General features: G+C 40.6%; 1 protein-coding gene and 1 long non-coding RNA gene across 15 annotated transcripts; one reads left to right on the top strand and one right to left on the bottom strand.

Moving 5' to 3' along the window:
• Positions 1-930: 930 nt before the first annotated feature.
• Positions 931-3,331, bottom strand: LOC117769721. The gene is made up of 2 exons (XR_004615286.1): positions 2,481-3,331; positions 931-2,210 (listed from the first exon to the last, which is right to left on the bottom strand). It is a non-coding gene; the product is annotated as an uncharacterized LOC117769721 (long non-coding RNA).
• si:ch211-235e9.8 (uncharacterized protein LOC100002196 homolog) lies at positions 1,584-17,198 on the top strand. Of its 14 annotated transcripts, none has more exons than XM_034598780.1 (10): positions 1,584-2,029; positions 5,638-5,738; positions 5,879-5,984; positions 7,582-7,599; positions 11,325-11,657; positions 14,155-14,235; positions 14,272-14,363; positions 14,400-15,143; positions 15,656-15,702; positions 15,892-17,198. In XM_034598780.1, the coding sequence occupies exons 1-9, from the start codon at positions 1,954-1,956 to the stop codon at positions 15,689-15,691; spliced, it is 1,587 nt and encodes a 528-aa protein (XP_034454671.1). In that variant the 5' UTR covers positions 1,584-1,953; the 3' UTR covers positions 15,692-15,702; positions 15,892-17,198. The 14 variants fall into 14 exon arrangements, with proteins under 14 accessions (XP_034454671.1, XP_034454668.1, XP_034454672.1 ...); XM_034598781.1 differs by having other exon boundaries at positions 1,585-2,029; positions 11,325-11,359; positions 11,405-11,657; positions 14,155-14,363; XM_034598783.1 differs by having other exon boundaries at positions 1,586-2,029; positions 14,155-14,363; positions 14,400-14,546; positions 14,607-15,143.
• The last annotated feature ends 2,272 nt before the right edge of the window (positions 17,199-19,470 follow it).

Consider the following 19,470-nt stretch of genomic DNA (forward strand, 5'->3'; position numbering starts at 1 on the left):
CTGAAGATTAAGATATGTATTAAACTGCTCATAATTTATCTGGGTTTGTTGAGACAGTGTAGAAGACAATTCATAGATTTAAATAGACAGCTTCATCTTCGTTTTTTGTCTTTTCAAGCTAAGACTATGCACATTTGGAAAAAAATCACAGATTTTTCACATAAATAATGTAGCATTAAATGTGAGTGTATCTTTTATCTACTTCTTTCTACAGAAGCTGCTTTAATGTCACATCTGATGGAGGTAGCCAAACAAGCCACATGGCCACTTTATAGGCTCAATGCCACATTTGTAGTTTTTTCAACCCCACCCTGTCACTAAAGTTGCTCTCCTCTGAGAAACCAACCATTGCTAAAATTGCTACTGTTGCACACACAGGGGAATGTCAGTGCAGGGAACATATTTAAAACTCTGTCATATTGTGAAAGAGAGAGAGAGAGACACTAAAAGTCCTGGACTGACGTCAAATTGTCTATTTTGCTTAGGGTTCCTAAATTAATGAAATGACCCACATCTATTTCTGTGGCAGCCATAATAAAAGCTGTTTAATTATCTATAAGGAAAGAAGCTTCAATGCTGCCTATTATATATCCTTAGGAATCGTGGAAATAGGAATAGGGAAAATGATACAATCCTTACTTAAAGGAAAGGTCAAACGGCCCTACCACAATTATATTCAGGCAGCAACATTTAAAGCGACACAACAATAGAGTTGCACCAGAACAGACCCACAGAACAGCTGTTTCAATCTCCTGATATGATCCTCACATGATTGTCTGAGCTCCATATCTACTTTGAGTAATTTTAAAGAACCAGCATATTGAATTCGCAATTTGCAAAATCATCATAACATAATGCATTTATAAAAATATTGAAATTGTTTTGTTTGTTTTTATTTTCAACAACATTTTTAGTTTTTGTTTAGTTTTGTATTATGTTTTCTTAGTAAGAGTGAATCTTAAGTGGACAGGTACTCTGATACCTTTTTTATGCAACAATTTGCTGTTATACGTGTTTTTTTAAATGCGACTAAAACTGCTTAACAAAGGGAATTAATACGTTACTTCCTGTCTCTGCCTGCTGCACCAGCCCTCACCTGAAGGATTTGTTGTGGTTTTGAACATGTCTGAGCAGAGAACCCCTCATTGCGTTGTGCATGTGTGAAAGGCAAACTCCAGACCAGGGGCAACCTGGGACAATAATTCAGCCCGGGAAATTGACTTCTTTCCAGGACACCCTTTTCAAACAAAGCACCAGACCTCAAATTTTTTAGGCTAACTCTATTTGTTGATGTAACGGTTACCAGACTAGTTAACACAAACACACACAGTAATTCACTGCCCTCATCTTTTCAATGACATTATTATTAACAAGTGCCATAGGAATCTCCTTCTCTGTTGCCACAACCAAAACAGTGAACATATGATATTTCAAGGGCTTTTACTTTGGAATTCTACATCAGAATGTCCTGATATTGTGAGAGTGAGACTGTCTTTGTGAACGGAAATTAGTCTGTGGAAAAAGGTAGTTTCTAAATGACCTTTCTGATATTTTGTTGCTTGAATTTAAGTTTTTGTCACTAAACCAGACCAAAAAGACCATCAGGCCACTGGGAAATGTCTCCCGATGTGCAGTGTGCCACTGGTCAGGACCCCATTCTCAGGAGATCTTCAGCAGGACATGTTTGAAAAGGGCTCATGTCCAAAATCAAATGTACTTTACCCTTGTCTCTTCCAGGGTGTTAACCGCTCCTCATACATGCTATGTTGCTGTTGCCATGTGGCATTAACTACCCTCCATACCGCACGGCGGTAGTCTATATATACTGCAGCAGATGGGCCGGTGTGTCCGCCCTCCTCTTCCTCTGACGTGTCTGAACACACACACACCGCAGCTCTTCATCCAGCCCGAGCTGAAGCTGCAGTTCTCTCCCCGGCTCTGAGCGTATTAGCGATGTTTTCCTGCAGAGCGGCCTGGCAGAGGTGCGGACCTTTAGCCCGCAGAGCAGCTTTCAGGCTGCAGCGGGATGGTGAGTTTCACCCGCGGCATCCGCACACACACACACCACACACACACTCACACGGATGAATGTGTTTTTCCATTAGCTCTGTACTGGAGTGTAACGTGTTCTCGTAGCTCTTTGTCATCCGCCCCCTCCTGACTCTGACCCGGGGAATAGTACACTGTGTCCTCATGTCAAAGACGCATCCCTGAAACACACAATGACAATGGCTGCATTTTATTTTCCATCAAGATCATGTTTGATTTTTGGACAGTTTTGGTTTAAATGCGTTTGTGGGGCATTTGTCACTTAATGTTAAATATAGATGTACATGTTGTGTATATGTAGAGCGAACACAGTGGAATGTGTGTGTGTGTAGCGTGTTGAGTGTTTCATGGTGACATAACAAACCCTTGTATATCCTCTGTGTAGCACTGGTTGTTTCCTCGCTTTATATAATGAGTGCTGCAGTTAAAACCCGTGTAAACTCCTCCACACTGAGCTGACAGGTAAAGGACATGTCAGTCTCTTCTTCGGGACATGGCTGTCTTCTACATGTCCTTGATGGGGCCCAGCAATGCATTGCGTGTGCACACGTGTGTGACCTTCGTTAGTCTGTGGGTCGCGTGGAGACATGGTTGCCGCTGTCAGTCACGTGGTGTTCGCCTGTGAGCACGCTCCAAAAGAGCCGAGGCACGAGCTCCTGGCTCCAAGGTTGTTGTGAGCGTGCGCCACCAGCCGGTGGGTGGTGGCCGCTGCTTTCGCTGCTGACTTAACAGAAGCAGGAACAATGAGTGGAAATAGCTGTCAATGACTAATATTAAAGGTCCACTCATTAGAGAATCTGTTGTCTGGAGCTTTCAGCTGAGGAAATGCTAAGTTGTCCTTGAGTCCTGCACCCAAAAGGTCACTACTGTGGTTGGCTAACACTTCAGAGTTCTCCCTCTGAATAGTCACATTTATGATGGGCCATGTGCTGATGATGATATCATATCTCCCCTTTCTCTGACTAATGGCCTGTCCCATTTGCTCTCCCTTGGCCCCTACCCCTTGATATGAAGTGTGGAGCCAAAAGGGAGAGGGAGAGAAAATGTACCCCTAGAATTGGGACACCACTCGCTACGTAATCAGCAGCCAACCAATGTTATTACAGTGACAAACAATATCAGCTAACAACCGTTATCAACCAACATTATAACAGTGACACAACTGACACCTGCAGGACAGATGGGGCAGATTGATCTATTGATCGATACACAGTCAGCATGTTTACATCGGCAATTTCAATGTAACGTTAGTTCTGTCCAAGGAAACTTTTGCCTCGCACTGAAAACGAATGTTACGCGTTAATCTCTCAGACAGTTTTGACGGCATGAATAGCAATTTTCCTGAAATGCTTGTCCCAGAGATTCAATGATATTTTCAATGGCTTCTGGATTGAACTAAGATATTCAACTGATTTATTTCATGGTTATTTTTGCAAGATTTCGTACTTACATTTATCAGCAATTTTACCCGCAGCAGTCCACATGTTGTTTTGCTTCATCCGTTCGTAAAACATTCAGGAGTTTCCATCTACCCCTTTGTTTCTAGGGGGGTCCAGAAAACTCTATGGTTAAAGGGTTACAAGGGCTAGATGGCCACTACCCCTACATCACATAGAGAAATGGGACAACACTACCCTTTCATAGCCACCTGCAAAACAAAGGGGTAGAGCCAAGTGGTAGGACTAAGGGGTGAATTGAGACGGGGCCATGTTGTGACTGCTGCTGCTTTTTCTTTCACATCCTGACAAAAAGCCCAAGCCTAAAAAAGATGGAATGCCCACATGCCCATTGTCTTGCTGCCAGACACTATGGGGCACCTCCTTAACAGATTACATCACAGTAAAATCCACTCCTATCCCATATAGACACCCACATACTGGACAGCAGACCCAGAGGTTGTATCCCTGCTCCTCTGCAGTGGTCCCACTTAACCAGAGGAGGGTATCATGGTCTAATCCTGTGACTTGTTGACCTGCATCCCCTCCACTGGTCCTGGCTGAGTGTTCTCCACCTTATCCTCTCAACTTGTGCCTTCAGCCCTGAGCCGATTAGCCAGTATAAATATCTGTGATGGAAATTGTGTCGGATGCCTGGACTCTGGATTTGTTCCTGACAATATGAGGAAGTTAATACCCTCAATACTCCACAGTAACTCTCCAGTGGCCTAAATTGTACACTTGTTAAACTACTAATTAGTTTTACAGGGTTTTCTGGAGGCATTGAGGACATTAAGTCAAAGTGTTCATTACTTTGAAGGTTATTAATTAATTTATGCTGTATGAGTTTTGGTGTGCATAACCCTGTATGTACACATTTTAAGTGATGATGTAAGTAAAACTGAATCGACAGTCTTTCTCCAGTATTGTTTGGTTTACGCACGGCAGCGTTCAGTTTTCATCCTTGAGTTCACGTTACATTTTTCTCTGGTCCACCAGGTCTATAGTGTTTTATTCTGACAGCCAGGTTTGCAGACACTTTGTTGAAACCTGTCAATGTCAGCAGAAAGAGTGTCGGCAGAAAACAAAACTTGCTTGCCTGCTTTTTTTGTTGCCAAACATTCCATCATAGAAGGAAATCATGTGCCAATCTAAATCATGGGTAGTACCTAGTCAAATTATACCGAATGTTATGTCTGCTCCAGAATGAGTTGACTGGAATTGTCTTTCCTCCACTTTTTTCACCTGAAATGACAGTATTGGATTCACCAAACCTTTCTGCAGGGATTAAAGCTCATTCAATTAGGACAACAGGACAAACCCAACTGTACCCTTTGGTTTCAAGGGTGTGGAGCAGGGAGCATCACCCTGCGGGTTTCAAACAAGTGTTGACAGGCATATTTTTAGCAATCTAAATCAAATGCGTTAAATCCAATAAGAGTGAGAGGCATCATGGGCCAGTTGCATGCTCAGGGAGCTTTTAGACTGAGAGAGCTGATGGGCCTGTGCAGCACATTTTGTTTTGTTCAGGTAGTTGATGGTGGTACCGTCCTGAGGTTGTGAGACCAGGATAAGGGAACACATTACACCAGGTCCAAGTCTCTGCACTGTCCACTTGTCTGCTTCAGAGATTTTAACATCCATTCATTGGTTTATAAAACTCTCAGTAGTCTTGCTCCAACTCCTACCTCTTTATCCTTCTGTCTTTTATCCTGTGAACCACCTACAATCATCAGGTCTTCTATTATCCAAAGCTAACTCAAGACCTACCTTTTTTAGTATATCCTTAAATTTAATTTTTCTGGACACCTGACGTTTCAGTTTTTTTTTACTCACCTAAATAAAGTATTTTATATTTTTTCTTCATTCCACACACAATCTTCATCTATTTTTGCTGTTACATATTTTATGATTATAGTTTTTATTAGCTTATTTTTTCTATCCTACCTATTGTTTTTTCATTGTAATTGTGTCATATATGATGGTGTTTTAGTTCATTTCTTTGGGTCCTTTAATTATAACTGAGACTTTGATACTTTTGGAATATGAAGTGAAAACACATGCTACATTCTAGATCTTTTGAGTCATCAAATAATCAGATTTGAGAAGGATGTAACATATGACCCTTTTTTTTTTTCTATACCCATTTCAGTTGTGCAGCGACGGCCTATGTCGTCACTTCCTGGCGGCTCCGGGGAGAACATACTATACACCGTACTGTGCGGTGGAGCCTTTGTCGCTTCTGTGTCATATGTAAGTAATATTGGATGATAACTAACATACACTTAATAAGGCCTTCAACAAAGCATTAACCTGATATTTTAGTCTCATTACTGAAAGGTTTCAGTCTTTATTTGGCCTTGGATGGTTTCAGACTTTTCCTCTGTCCACAGGCATACATGACTGTGACCAGCGACAAGGAGAGGTACAACGGTAATGTTGCAGAAATCCAAGCCAGGCCCAAGAAAGAGTGGGAACCTAAACCATGGCCACCGAAGAGTAAGTATCCTTCACCTGCTCCTTTACCATAAAACAGGTGGTTATCACCAGCAGATCCCTTAAGTGATCGTAAAGCATGAGCAAAGTAATCTGATACGTCTGTGCTCTCTTGTTGTTGTCATGTAGGTTTAATTCAGGGCACCCACTTTAACTTAAAAGTATCCTCATTTGACGCCAACAAATCCTTTGTGAAATGTTCTCTTCCCTTTTATTGTTTTATGATCAAAACATTCAGGTTACACTTTTTTTCTTCTTTTTTTTCAGTCACAACCTTCAATTAAAATGACAATTACTATTATTTCTATAAGTACATCTTCTAATATTCAACTTGGCTACTCAGTTGTGAATGTTTGCTGTTTTGGTTGATATGATAGGAAAGTGAATATCTTTGGACTGTTGGGTTAGTCAAAACAAGTAGATTGAACACATCAACCTGGGCTTAGGGAAACTGTGATGAGCATTTTCTTACATTGTATAGACCAAATGATTCAAATAATCAACAGATTAATCTCTAATTAAGTTGATTCTTAGCTGGAGTCTATTAGGAAGCATAGTTCAGTTACACGAAAAAGAAAACTGCTGCTGAATAAACTACGAAAGTTTATTTTTGAAAGAAGTGAAGTAAAAGAAAGAAACTCACTCATGGTTCACTTACTGTATTTGTGATCAGTGGCAAATACACCATCTCTATGATGAGGAAACAAGCACATGTGACTTTTATAAACCAACCTCCTCACTAACGCTGGTTTCCGCTGAACGTAAACATCCTCTGGTCCAGCAGCCACTCTGTCTGATCATATCAGTTGTTGTGATACGCGTTTATGATTTGTTATGGCTAGCTGGATCTTATCTGCTCCTTATTGTATTTAAGATAAATAGTTTATTTGATCCAGTTTAATAAGTCTGACTGAAGTAAATATAGAAATCACCACTGCATCAGCAGCAGCACAGTCACTATTGCATGGAGGAGGATGAATCCACTGAAAGGGATCTGACTTCTACAGAGTCATGCCCACTGCTGTGATCAGAATGAACCAAGTATCTTTCACCGTATATTAAAAACAATCGCATGTAGGACTGAGAACGGAAAAATCCCCACGTTCCACTGACGTACATTTTGTGACCTGTGACTTTATCTTAAATGAAAACAAATGTAGGGCTGAACAGTAAGCCCAAATTCAATTTAAAATAAAAATTGTATATTGCAAAGTAGTATATTGGGACATACTTTAATCTCTTTATTAAAAAAAGCTCCTGAAGTTTGGGTATTTCAACTGGTTCCAACTTCTATATATAATCTTTTATTATCTGTAAGATAATGTACAGTATTATAGTTAGTATAGCCAGTCCACTGACCAAATACTCAGGTTGTTTCTAATGAATAAAACCTTTCATCTGATCTCACACATTTAACTGATTCTCTAAATACAATGTAGTATGTGTAGTTATATGAAAAGTTGTTTAAGCTGCCTGAAAAGAACCAACCTGTATATTCTTCCACATTAAACTGAACATTTCATGACTGCTTAAAGCTCATTGTGTGACTGAGTGGCTGTAACTCATTGAAACTGACACTGGTGTTTGTGTTTACTTGCAGGTAGGGATGATGAAGAGGGTAAGTTATGACATCACAGATATTTTCTTAATTCATCATCACTGCCTGATATCACTCACTGAAATGTTTGACGTGGTTTCAATGAACTGACAGCATGGGCCTGATTATTGGATTCTTAATTGAGTTTGAATGAGCACTATCACAAAGAAATAATCTCATGAATCAGTCCTGGTTCCAAAATGACAGCCAACAGTGGGAAAGAAACTACACAAATGACTAAAAGTATATCAGCGAGGCCATGTGGATCACAGCTTCTGTGTTTTAATGTTTTTATTCCAAAAGAGCGGAGCAAGGTTAGTAAATCAAAATAAATTATCGAACAAAACCTCAACTGAGCTAGGAGCATATGAAAAAAATCAAAGCTTGTATCTTTCAAACATTTAAGGACAAAAGCAAAGATGTAACAGCCACTTGCACATTGCGCAAATGTTTATTTCTAAGTAATAAATTGGCAAGATGCTCTAAATAATTTTGGTGCGTCCCAATTCTGTTGGACCAGCTCAGTCTTTGATCTGATTAACTTTCCATAGTGAAATTCATCCTTGTCCTCTGGTCGTAGGTTTTATCTGCAGCAGTGTTTAGGAACTTGCATGTCTGAACACACTTTGAAATCCTCCTCCAGTGCTTGATTACACTTACACTGTTAACTTTGACAAACTTGTCATCCTTTGTGAACAGAGTCTCTACTGATTTGACTGTGCTGACCAAAAGGCTCGGTCCCTGAACCAATCCCCTCGTTTGACACCACTCAGTCCCTCGTCTCTCTCCCTCTCACTCTTTTCCTTATACCTCTTGTTTCAATTGGATTTGTCTCTACTAAGACTTTAAAGTTTTAGCCTTTTTCCAAACTTGGAATTTGAAGGCCCTGTGCTCCAGGTCAAACTGCTGACTTGTTACAATTACCTTATATCTAAAGGCCAGTTTGTGGTTTCTGCTTGCAGTCAGACAAATACAGATATTTCTGCTTATTATACAATCAGACATGTTCCACAGATGTTACTACAAAGCTCCTGACATAGGCACATGGTGGAATTTACATCATGTGCATCTCTGTGGAGGTGGAAACTATGCATTTGGCCTCTAGACTTTTTCTCATAGAGCACTCACCATTGACATCAAGTGTATCTCTCCAGCAGCTTTTATCCATTTTTCACAAATTCATTTACACAGTCTCTGTGTTTGAATTTAGATTGACGGTGACATTGTGTAAATTGAACTTAAATTTCTTAAAGCTAAATTTCTTCTTCCCTTTCTCTAACTTTGTGTCTTTACTCTTTTCAGTGTAATGCTAAAGCTAAGGTCCTCTGTGGCCGCAAAGGATATTCATCATAGAACTGGAATCTTTGGATCAAAATCCCTCTCTCCTCCTTTCCTCTTCTCCTGTACTCCTAAGAATCAGTCTTCTACTCGGCCTAAAGCCTCTGGACAGTACTGTGAAGGATATTGGTTCTACACTCGTTTTACCTCATGCTGCTAAATGATATCTGAAGAAAATACGTGGACTGGACAGAAATATCCACAAACTACTTCTGTCAGATTTTGTTTTCAATGGACTATATTACTGTTAACTTCATGCAGATTTTCAATGTTAACCAAATCTTTCTTTCTGTGGGACATTGGTCAGTTGATCACTGCTAACACATTAGGATCCACTGCTGTGAGTGATAGTGTTTCACTAGTTTTAATCCAAAGTAAGCAAACTTTATTTATCTGGCGGTTGTGATATAAAATCATTTTGTTTTTATATTGGCAAATCTTTTACAGCAGCAGTACCTCTGACTGTGAACAAAAAAATAAAATTACATTGAGATGGAGGATGAGGTTGCTGGCAGATATGCAGATAAAATGACTGCAAGCCACCTCCTTCTAACCATGATTCCTTGGCCCTTGTGGAGAGCTCAACGTTGTACATCCGGAAGTAAAAATCGTTTTTTTGGCGATGTCAAAAAGTACTACACTACCCACAATCCTTAGGTGTAATGGTGATGTCCCTGATTGGTGGATCATGCCATTTCCATTGGCAAAAATCATCTCGCCCTCAATCGGTTGGCTCAGCGTTGCATAAGGTTTACCACAGTGATCAGGATTTCTGTCAATCAAGAAAATGAATGGGAAACTTGCTTCCTGAAACAAGTGGGTGGTCACTGATGCGTTCAAGTGTGTCAGGGATGTTTACACAGTGTCAGGTGACCGCCACATGGATGGGCATCACTTTCCGATTCTTGGTCAATTTTCTTACTTTGGCAACTATGGTTGCAACAGTTTATTTAGACTTGTCGACAGCCTTTTTCTTCCCCATAGCCCTATGGGTATTGTTGCCTTGTCATACCGACTGATGGAAAAATAATTTAAACAAATGTCCGCAACGTAAACCTGTAGACACCATTGTTACTTTGTCCAGGAGACTCTTGAAGAGCACTGGAGTCAAATGGAAACTCACAGTGGAGAAAAAGACACCTAGGTCTAGCATCCCCTCCACATTGTAACTCAGCAGAGCTACAGTGTTTAAGTGTTTACATTCAGCCCATTTTTAATAAAATCTCACAAGCCAACATGGAGGTTATTATCACTCACAGCAGTCGACGCTCGGGTGTTTAGCAGCAGAGTCGAAGTGGATTCCTGAATGTGTCTCACAATACTTTTTTGTGTTGATGGTTAAATATGGAACAAATTGTGACGGGATCTGAGTTAAAGATTAAAATGCACAACCTATCAAGGCTGTTTCAGTGTCTGTTTGACTGTCAGACTCACTTTCACAGTTCCAGATAAATCATAGCTTGCTAATTGAATGGTAAGAACCAGATTCAACTTCACCCCCTCTGCCCTACACCTCAACCCCCCCCACTCCTCTCCTTGCCCTCCCTCCTCCCCCACCCTCCCTAATGTCTGTTGTGCTTTTTCCTGTCTTTCAGTTTGCATGCGTGTTGTGTGGTGATTTTGTATTTTTAGATGAAGCATTCACTGACGTGGTGGTAAGGTTCGGGTGGCATGTGAAAAAGAGAGTTAATGACTGCTGGTAGTTAGGTTTCCATCCAACTGTCCTCCTGCTGCTCATATGGACAGTGTTTCATATTGACTCCAGTCTAACATGACAACTAAAGGATACCTCACCAGAGAATTGCATGCATTAATAAACCAGTGAATCCTACAGAGACATGGGACATCATTAGGTGGACGTGGACATGTAATGTAACAAAATGCATCCTGTTCTCTACTTTCTCAGGCTGTTCCTAAAATAATGAGTTTGGATAAGATTGAACACGTAGCTTCTTAAATTAATTCCCACATTATACAGTAGCCTGATGCCAGACAGAGGTGTGAATGTTACTATCAGGCTGTAGTTTTAAAAGGTATCAAACTGCCATTTTTCTAAATTCCTCCACTTGTAGCTTATAAGATTATTCAGTGTAATGATTATTTGTAGTTTAACAACTTGGATGGAAATTCAGCTACTGATAACGTATTAATATTCTTTTCTTAAGCTGCTTTTGAATATAATCAAGACATCTTAAACATTTGGAAATATTGATGCTTTGCTTTATTTATCATTTAACTGCTTTACATGCATCTGTAGAATGCACACATTGGCTGCACCAGTGATAAATACTATGTAGGTTGGGTGGCTGCAGAGCTGTAGAGGGAACTTCAAGACTGTTGTCTGCTCACTATTGCAGATGATAGAATGTGTCTGGTCTGCTAATACTCTTGTGGTCATTGTGTTCCAGGTGGAGAGGAGGAAGAGGAGGCGGCAGAAGAGGCAGCAGAAGAGGCAGCAGAAGAAGATGCAGTGGCTGTGGCTGCCGGTGGAGAAGCCGAGGTTGGGGAAACAGAGGACGCTCCAGCTGCTGAGAGTGAGGCTGAAACCGTTGTGGAGGAAGTCGCAGAGGTAGTCGCTGAAGCTGCTGAAGTGGTCGCTGAGGTGGCGGAGGGTGTTGCAGAGGCTGCGAAGGAGGTGGAGAGTGTCGCCGAAGAAATAGCCCAAGTAGCTGAAAGTATTGAGGAGGCCGCCCAAGCTGTCGCAGAACCCACCATCGCTGCAGAGGAGCCAGAAAGCAATGGTACGACTTCTTCATCTGAGGAGGAGGCAGCTGCCTCTTAAGTCTGACATAGTACAGATTCACGACAGGGAGAGACGCACACTACCAGATAAACACTTAACTCTAAACCACTAAGCAAAGAGCCCCTGACAGATCTTTTCCCTTTAACAGCACTGAGAACAATAAAACTAGTTACTTGCAGTCACTGGCTTTAGAACCACTAGAGGTTAGCTGCTACTCCTCAGGTGCCTGGGATCACCTCTTATCCTATGTTCTCCTTAAAATGTATATTTTCTCATTTATTTATTGAAGTGGGTGTGAAGGGCAGCACTGTGTGCAAATCTTTTCTTCAGGGATCTCAAGATACCTTCCGATTTTTCTGGTGTGGCGCATAGATCACGGTGTATGATGTCTATATTTGTTCCACTTATTATTTGGCCTCGAGATCATCTTCTCAGCCAGGCCCGTGATTTACAGCTGCACACCACAGTAACACATTTCCAGTAAAACATTTCCAAAGTGGCAGTTAGATCTTTATGCAACGCTCATTTGCAGTTATGGGTGAAATAAATGTGATCACTACATCAAGCATATTGGCCCTGATTTTGCACTGGTAACTTAAAAACCTGCTTATTCTTCTGAGACTACCTTATTTCAGGTTACATCAAACGCAAGAACAATAACAAGCAGGAAATCCCCTCAAATGTGTCATCATCAGTATCATTTTGTTTCGGAGGTTTTATGATATTAGATGAAACGCTGTGTCTTTGATATAAACCTCTGTAATGCTGTACAACTCTGCCAGGTACCACAGAGCAGGTACACTTCTGTTTAGGGTTGTGCAGTTGTGTACATCAAACGGTAAAAGTAGATGGCTTTGTACAAACTCTGTAACCGCTACAGTGTTGCTGGTTGTTTTTTTTCGTAAGTGTAATGTAAGACTGTCGGAGAAATCATGATCAGAGAAGCTGCTAAAAATCTCATCAGTTAAGAAAGTTATTGAAACAATATGTGATCATATTTTTATTTTGCTTATAACTGGATAAGGAGCACTGTGAAGAGTTAACGGTAATACATCGAGCCATACAATAAAGCTTTTCTCAAACTGGAAAGATATACTGCCGTCTTTAATTTGTCTAAACTTCTGGTCCCTTCTTTTCACCACAGCAGAAACAACAAAACACAAGAGAACAAGGCTCTGCTCATTGTCAGTATTTTAGTAGCTAAGTGAGAGCTGGTGATGATGATCATGGTCGGTCTTAATGTTTGCAACATGTTATTAGCTGTTTTGATTATGTAGCCAGGCCAAAGACTTGTTATTTACCGTTACTACTAACGTAGAGTAACACATGGAGTCATTGCGTAGCATACAATGGCAGAACAGTCAGAGGTGTGTGTTTGCGCAGTGTCAGAGTTGCAGGCAAGAGGCTGAGGTACGGTCTAAGGGTGTCTAAATCGATCAGTTTATTGGTGGAAAAAATGTTATTGCACCAAAAAGTTTTACTCAATGGGTGTGTTTGGGGCTTTACATGCAATAAACAAATCAGTGGCACCTCCCATTCCCTTACGAAGAAAGATGAGCTATTTTAAGACCATGCAAAAAATGGAAAAATATATGTTTAGGAGAAGTGATGAGTTATTAGACATTTAGTCTTGACCCTTTTTTTTCCTACAATAATAGAAATGATTTGCTTTACCATCTTGCACCACATGTTGTTGTAATTAAATTATTAACTGAGGCTCTCCTTTGCATTTTCCTATCCCCACTTTCTGCATGTCACTTTCCTGCACAGTACTGACTCAGTGGGACCTCTGGTCATCAAGGTGACAGTCTGGGGTTACTGACATTAACATTTTAAATCGGTTTTGCTGATATATTGGGTGATTTGTACTTTCTTACAGATGCTATGTATATAAGAACTGCTTTATAATTTTACTAGAAATGTCAGTGCTGAAATGACAAAGATGGGAGTGTCATTGCATATTGTTTTCACCAGAGAGAACTTGGTGATTTGAAAAATATTAAATTATTATTTAACTGTCCAAATCATCCATACTGTATCCTAAACACATCTTCACAGTCAAATTTAAGACATCTTTGTTTTAGTTAAACACTGTTTTTACAAACTATAAGCTGTATTGGACACTTTAACACTTTCCTCAGATTTATTCATTTATTTAGTTTCAAATCAATGTATCCAAACACTACCTAACTTACCTATTATTAATACATGTGATGCTTTTGTCTGTTCACCATTTCTGTGGCAACCTTTTTATACATTAGTCTGCCAGTACTCTATCATATGGCACTGTTGGGGCCCTGCTAACTATCGCACCTTTCCTGGCAACACTTTTGTTTCTCATCAACTCTCTTCTGGGGGTTGACCTTGCACCTGCATGTGCTCACAATGTCCCAAAACACCTGCTCACACTGATATTAGGGTTTCACAAGTTGCCTTGGCCAAGTACCTCAAGTTTTGTGCGCTAAATGTGGGATGGCTGGATTTTTTTGTTGCAGTGCTGCCGGTAGCTGCCTCTATTGAAGAGTTACTGAAGACGACTGAAGTAAAGGATGAGTTGGTACCTGCAGAAGAAGCTCCTACACAAGTGGAAGTTATACCTGCAGAAGAAGCAGCTGCACCAGTGGAAGTTGCATCTGTGCTTGAAGAGGCCCCTGCACCAGTAGAAGTTGCACCGGCAGAAGAAGTGGCTGCACCAACAGAAGAGGCGCCTGCACCAGTTGAGGTCATAACTCTAGAAGAGATGCCTGCACCAGTTGTTGAGGAGGCTCCTGCACCAGTTGAGGTAATAACTCTAGAAGAGATGCCTGCACCAGTTGTTGAGGAGGCCCCTGTACCAGTTGAGGTCATAGCTCCAGAAGAGACACCTGCACAAGTTGTTGTTGAGGAGGTCCCTGTACCAGTTGAGGTCATAGCTCTAGAAGAGACACCTGCACAAGTTGTTGAGGAGGCCCCTGCACCTGTGGAGGCTGCACCTGTTGTTGAAGAGGCCCAGGCACCAGTTGAGGTCATAACTCTAGAAGAGGCACCAGTTGTTGAGGAGGCCCCTGCACCTGTGGAGGCTGAACCAGTTGTAGAAATCTCTGCACCAGTAGATGAACCAGTAGAAGAGACCTTGGCACCACTTGTGGAGGCTCCTGCACCAGTGGTAGAAGAGGCTGGACCAGTAGAGGCTACACCAGTGGCGCAAGAGGCATCGGCTCCAGTAGAACCTGAAGTTTCCTCGGCTCTAGCTGAAGAACCAGTCACTGCTACAGCTGTAGAAGAGGTTGCAGTAGCCGTCACTGCAGAAGTAGCCAGTGCTGTGGTGGAGGAAGCAGCGGCAGCCCCTGTTGAGTCCCTGGCAGAAGAGCCTCAGAGAGAGTACATTGTTGTTGTTCTGGAAGGAACACCAAATGCAGAGAAGAGGCCTAGGGTGCTTGGAGTGGGGCCAGTGAGTGGTAGAATCATCCCAGCGCCAGATGATGACGACGTCCCTGCTTCTGAGGTAACTTTGTCAGACTGATCACTTGGGCTCAATGAGAATGTTGATCAATACATGTTGTGCATTTAGAAAATATTCAGCTCCCTTCACTTTCTCACAATTTATGTAATGACTAAATAAAACAGAATTTTTTATATATATTTGCAAATGTATAAATAGGTGTTGTCATAACTATTCACTTGACATTTAGCAAAAATCTAATTTTAGTTTGTCATTATAGGGTATCAAGTGTAGATTGATGAGTTAAAAATCATGTTGGATTTTGGCATAGGGATGCAACACAACAAAATGTGAAATTTAAAAGGATGTGATAACTTCCACAATGTACTCTAAGTAACCAAACATAATTTGTACATCGTCCAGCCTTACTTGTACAGTATAACAGAAAAGGTTCAAGTGACCAATTTTCACTATTGGGATACTTCAGTATTACTAAGATATACTTGCTGTAAAGAAATGTAATGAAATCCCCCCCACACCTACTCTAACGTGGATTTTTAAATTTTGTTACTCAGGGTAGGCGACGTCTTCTTAGGATGCAAATGCAGTAGTTCCAATGAAGGTACTGAGCCTTTGGCTATTTCTCCCATGGTAGAGAAGGCAGTGAACATGATACCTTAACATCCCTCCCCCTCACTTCCTCATTGCAGATTCATATATGCACTAGGGATGTAGAAAACTATCTTGGATGTGTTTATATAGACACTTTGTACAATCCTGTTGACACATGTTTTACTGTCCTCCATCACAGTAAACAGCTCCTGAAAGATTGAACGACTGTCTCGTACAGAAGATGAGGATGTGCCTTTCTCCAACATGATCCCGTCGTCCTTTTACCCTGAAACCCAAGGACCTGTGCAGTTTCACTGCAAAGACACACAATAGACCGTGTTTAGAGCAATACCTTCTTAATGGAACTGTCATCCAACTATATTAGCAGCGGTCCACATAGCCCATCACTGTGACACTCCACACTGACCTTTATGTCTTGACTCTATAGTCTCACGATGAGCCCAGTCAGTGGTATAGATCTCTGATTCATCATTCAGTAACCCTTCTTATTACTGTCTGTTTACAGATGTGAACTTAACTGAGCCATTCAGTCTCCCTTTATTCTCACTGTTACAGTTTACTGCCTCAAAAATCACTACAGTGGAAAACCCTAATACCCACCACTGCAATCTGTTCACCCAATCGCTGGCCAGCCACTGCAGTGTTACCTCTTCAAGTGAGTCACCAGCATTCTTTACATGACCCGACCTCAGGTCTTCCCTCTGCTTCTATTGGTGTGAAAATGAACAGCTGGAAACACTTGTTTTATCTTTCATGATGAAATGCAAAAATGTGCAGAGTAGCTGTGTTGTTACCTCAGTTTTCCTCAGTCTTTGAAATGACACTTCAGACCTCTTTTTTTCACTGCATAAAGTGAGTTTGTTCCTTCTTACTTGTAGATAATCTGATGACTATACAGTGAATGTGCAAATTTACATAAAGATTTAGCTCAGCAGCATGCTTCAGTAAGGAAAAGGCAGGAGAAAGTATAATGATCAAGCTGATGTGTAAGTTATTGCTTCTGTCCTTTCTGAGTGTTGTTGTTTTGCTCTGGCAGTCCGACCTGTTTGGATGTTATTTAAAGGCCTGCAGCAAGTGTGAACAGTTATGACCGATGTGCTAGTGTGACATGAAACGTGTGTTTGGGAAGTGTTGCAGTATGTCTGAAGGAAAGTCTCCGGTGTGAAATGCTTTGAAAGCTCTGTCCTTGTTCTCTTGTCTTTGATTTCCTATTTCACGTGCTCTCCCCTCTTATATTGAATTTCTGGTTTTCTTAGCTTTGCATATACAATGTTAAACTGATGTGAGAGGATTGAACATGATTGTTTGTGTATATTTAAAAAATGGAAATGAGTTTCAGAAAGTTCATCTGCTTCTGTCATTAATGTTCACAGGCAGGTTTCTGTAGTGAGCTGTGAGTAGAAGCCTTCGACTAGACGAAGGGCAACAACTGTCTGTGAGACATTACTGTTTTTCTTGTTTCACTAAATAAAAAGGGATTAAATATTTTGTCTGTGTCATTGTCATTTTTTACAGGAACACTTAAGTCCACTTACTGTGATCATCTGTTGCTCTGACTCTGCTTGTAAAGGGGGAAAAAACTACACTTAAGAGAGTTGGATTCAGGGACATGGGCAGGGGGGGGCACTGCCCCCAGCTGAAATCTGATTGGCCCTTGAAGTGCCCCTGTCCTGTCAGTAGTCTTTAAAAAACAAACTAGTCACATACTAACAATAACTGACAATTTAAGAGTTATTTTCTTACTGAATAACTAATTGTACAAGATGTTGGCCCCTCTGTGTAAATTGTGGCTCCTGATTTGAAAGATCTTAGATCCACCACTGTTCTATCATAGAGGGGCTTAACTCTTGAGTTTGATGGGTAATGGGAGCCTAGTTAAATAAAGTATGTGAGGGGGTTGTTTCTGCTGAAATGGAATAAAAAATAGTATATTCTCTTTCTGCAGTCTCATTTTCTTCTGCCCCTTTAGGGTATGATGAATGAAAAGATGAAGTTGTGTTCGCAAAAAACAAAGCAGTGCTGCGCTCAAAACACTCTACTTCCTCTTACCCGACCAGCAGCAGCTCATGTTGGTTGATTTTAGCAAATTTACATTTGATATATGTTGAAAACTTCCAGAAAGCTTCTGTCTGATGGAAACTCACACAAACACTTAACTGTCAGTTTAAGTTAGTGGACATGTGGTTGTTTAACACGAGAGATGGATGAGTGTGGTACTCACACAGCGCACAGTGCCAGATACAGGTCCTTCTGTGGACCAATCTCTATTCAGCAACATTTAATTCCGATATCGGACTCTGATGAGAAGTTGTGGGTTTTTCAGACAGTCAAATCGGATCAAAGCCTCTGATTATACACACACTCCCAGTGAGTTAGCCAAGCTTAGTTTTTGAATGTATGTTTTATATAAGATGTTTTATGTAATGCTGTTTACTTAATCATGAACATTTAATATTACACAGAGGATTTTGTATATGGACCAAAACTGCCAAGATTAAAAATAAATGAAACAATGTTCTCTGATATCGATCAACCAACAGGCAAAAAGTTGACCTCACCTTGACATCATTGGGGGGGAAATGCAAAGAAAAATAATGAACACCATTCCACCATACTCCTAGTTACTGTAGCTTTCTCTCTGTCAACATCGTCAGTCCCATCTCTTGCTCTGGCAAACCAGTCATCACTGACATGAAACACAGCATTCCTTGTGCACCAGCAAGAGAATGTTACCACAGACTAGACCTAAAACAAGCGAAATACAGAGATTTACCTGTCACTGATGGGCTTCATCAGCTTTAAATGGACCCCATGTAAAAGGCCTGCACTTCAGGTTTAACAGAGTTAAAAAAATGTGTTGACCAAAGTAAATAAATTGTAACATAAAATAATTTTCCTGTAAAATTCGGCCCTACCACAATGAAAATTGTTTAAGCAATGAAGAAACAAAGGTTTCATCCTGACATATTGATCAGATATGAATGTGTCCTTGTGTGTGTTTGCAGCTGTACTTAGCGCTGCTCACCTGTGATTGGATCACCCAGGACTTGTTAATACCAGGTATGAACAGGGTGCTTGTCTGGTTAAGGATGAAAATGTAAACTTCTGTTGGAAACAAAGATCAGTTGAGTTTAGTTTGTGCTGTTTAAACTGAACTGGAAAATACATTTGGGAATTGGCTTCTTTCCTGCAGTGGTGGAGTAAGTCTTTAGATACTTCACTTAAGTAGTTGCTCAAGAAGTTAATGCTGCAACATAACAACACTACATCTTCAGAAAAGGTCCTGCACTGAAAATGTTGCATGAGGTAAAGTACTCATGTGTTTGATAAATGTATTTAAGTATCATACATTGTCTCTTTATCATGCATTAATGTGTACATTGAATGTCTGTAAGATCATCATATGTTTTCTTCATTAAATATCAATCATTCATTATAATTTATCAAATCAATAATGTATTATGTAATCATAACTCAGCAGTCAGATAAATGTAAAGGAGTAAAAAGTGTATTGTTTTTCACAGTATGCACAGTAATGGAGTAGACATAAAGCAGGATAAAATGGAAATAGTTAAGGTACCTCATATTTGTACTTGTACTTCAGTAAATGTTCTTAGTTAGGTGGCACCACTGTCTTCCTGAAACAACATCCTTATCTGTGGAAACTAATGAAGAACAGACATTCAGCATCAATTGATCTGAAGGAGACTGTGATGTCTTGGATTTATGAAGGCTGGAGGAAGTAAAGTTCTGGAAG

This window comes from Hippoglossus hippoglossus, chromosome 10 (assembly GCF_009819705.1).
Source record: "Hippoglossus hippoglossus isolate fHipHip1 chromosome 10, fHipHip1.pri, whole genome shotgun sequence".
In the NCBI taxonomy this organism is placed as follows: Eukaryota; Metazoa; Chordata; class Actinopteri; order Pleuronectiformes; family Pleuronectidae; genus Hippoglossus; species Hippoglossus hippoglossus.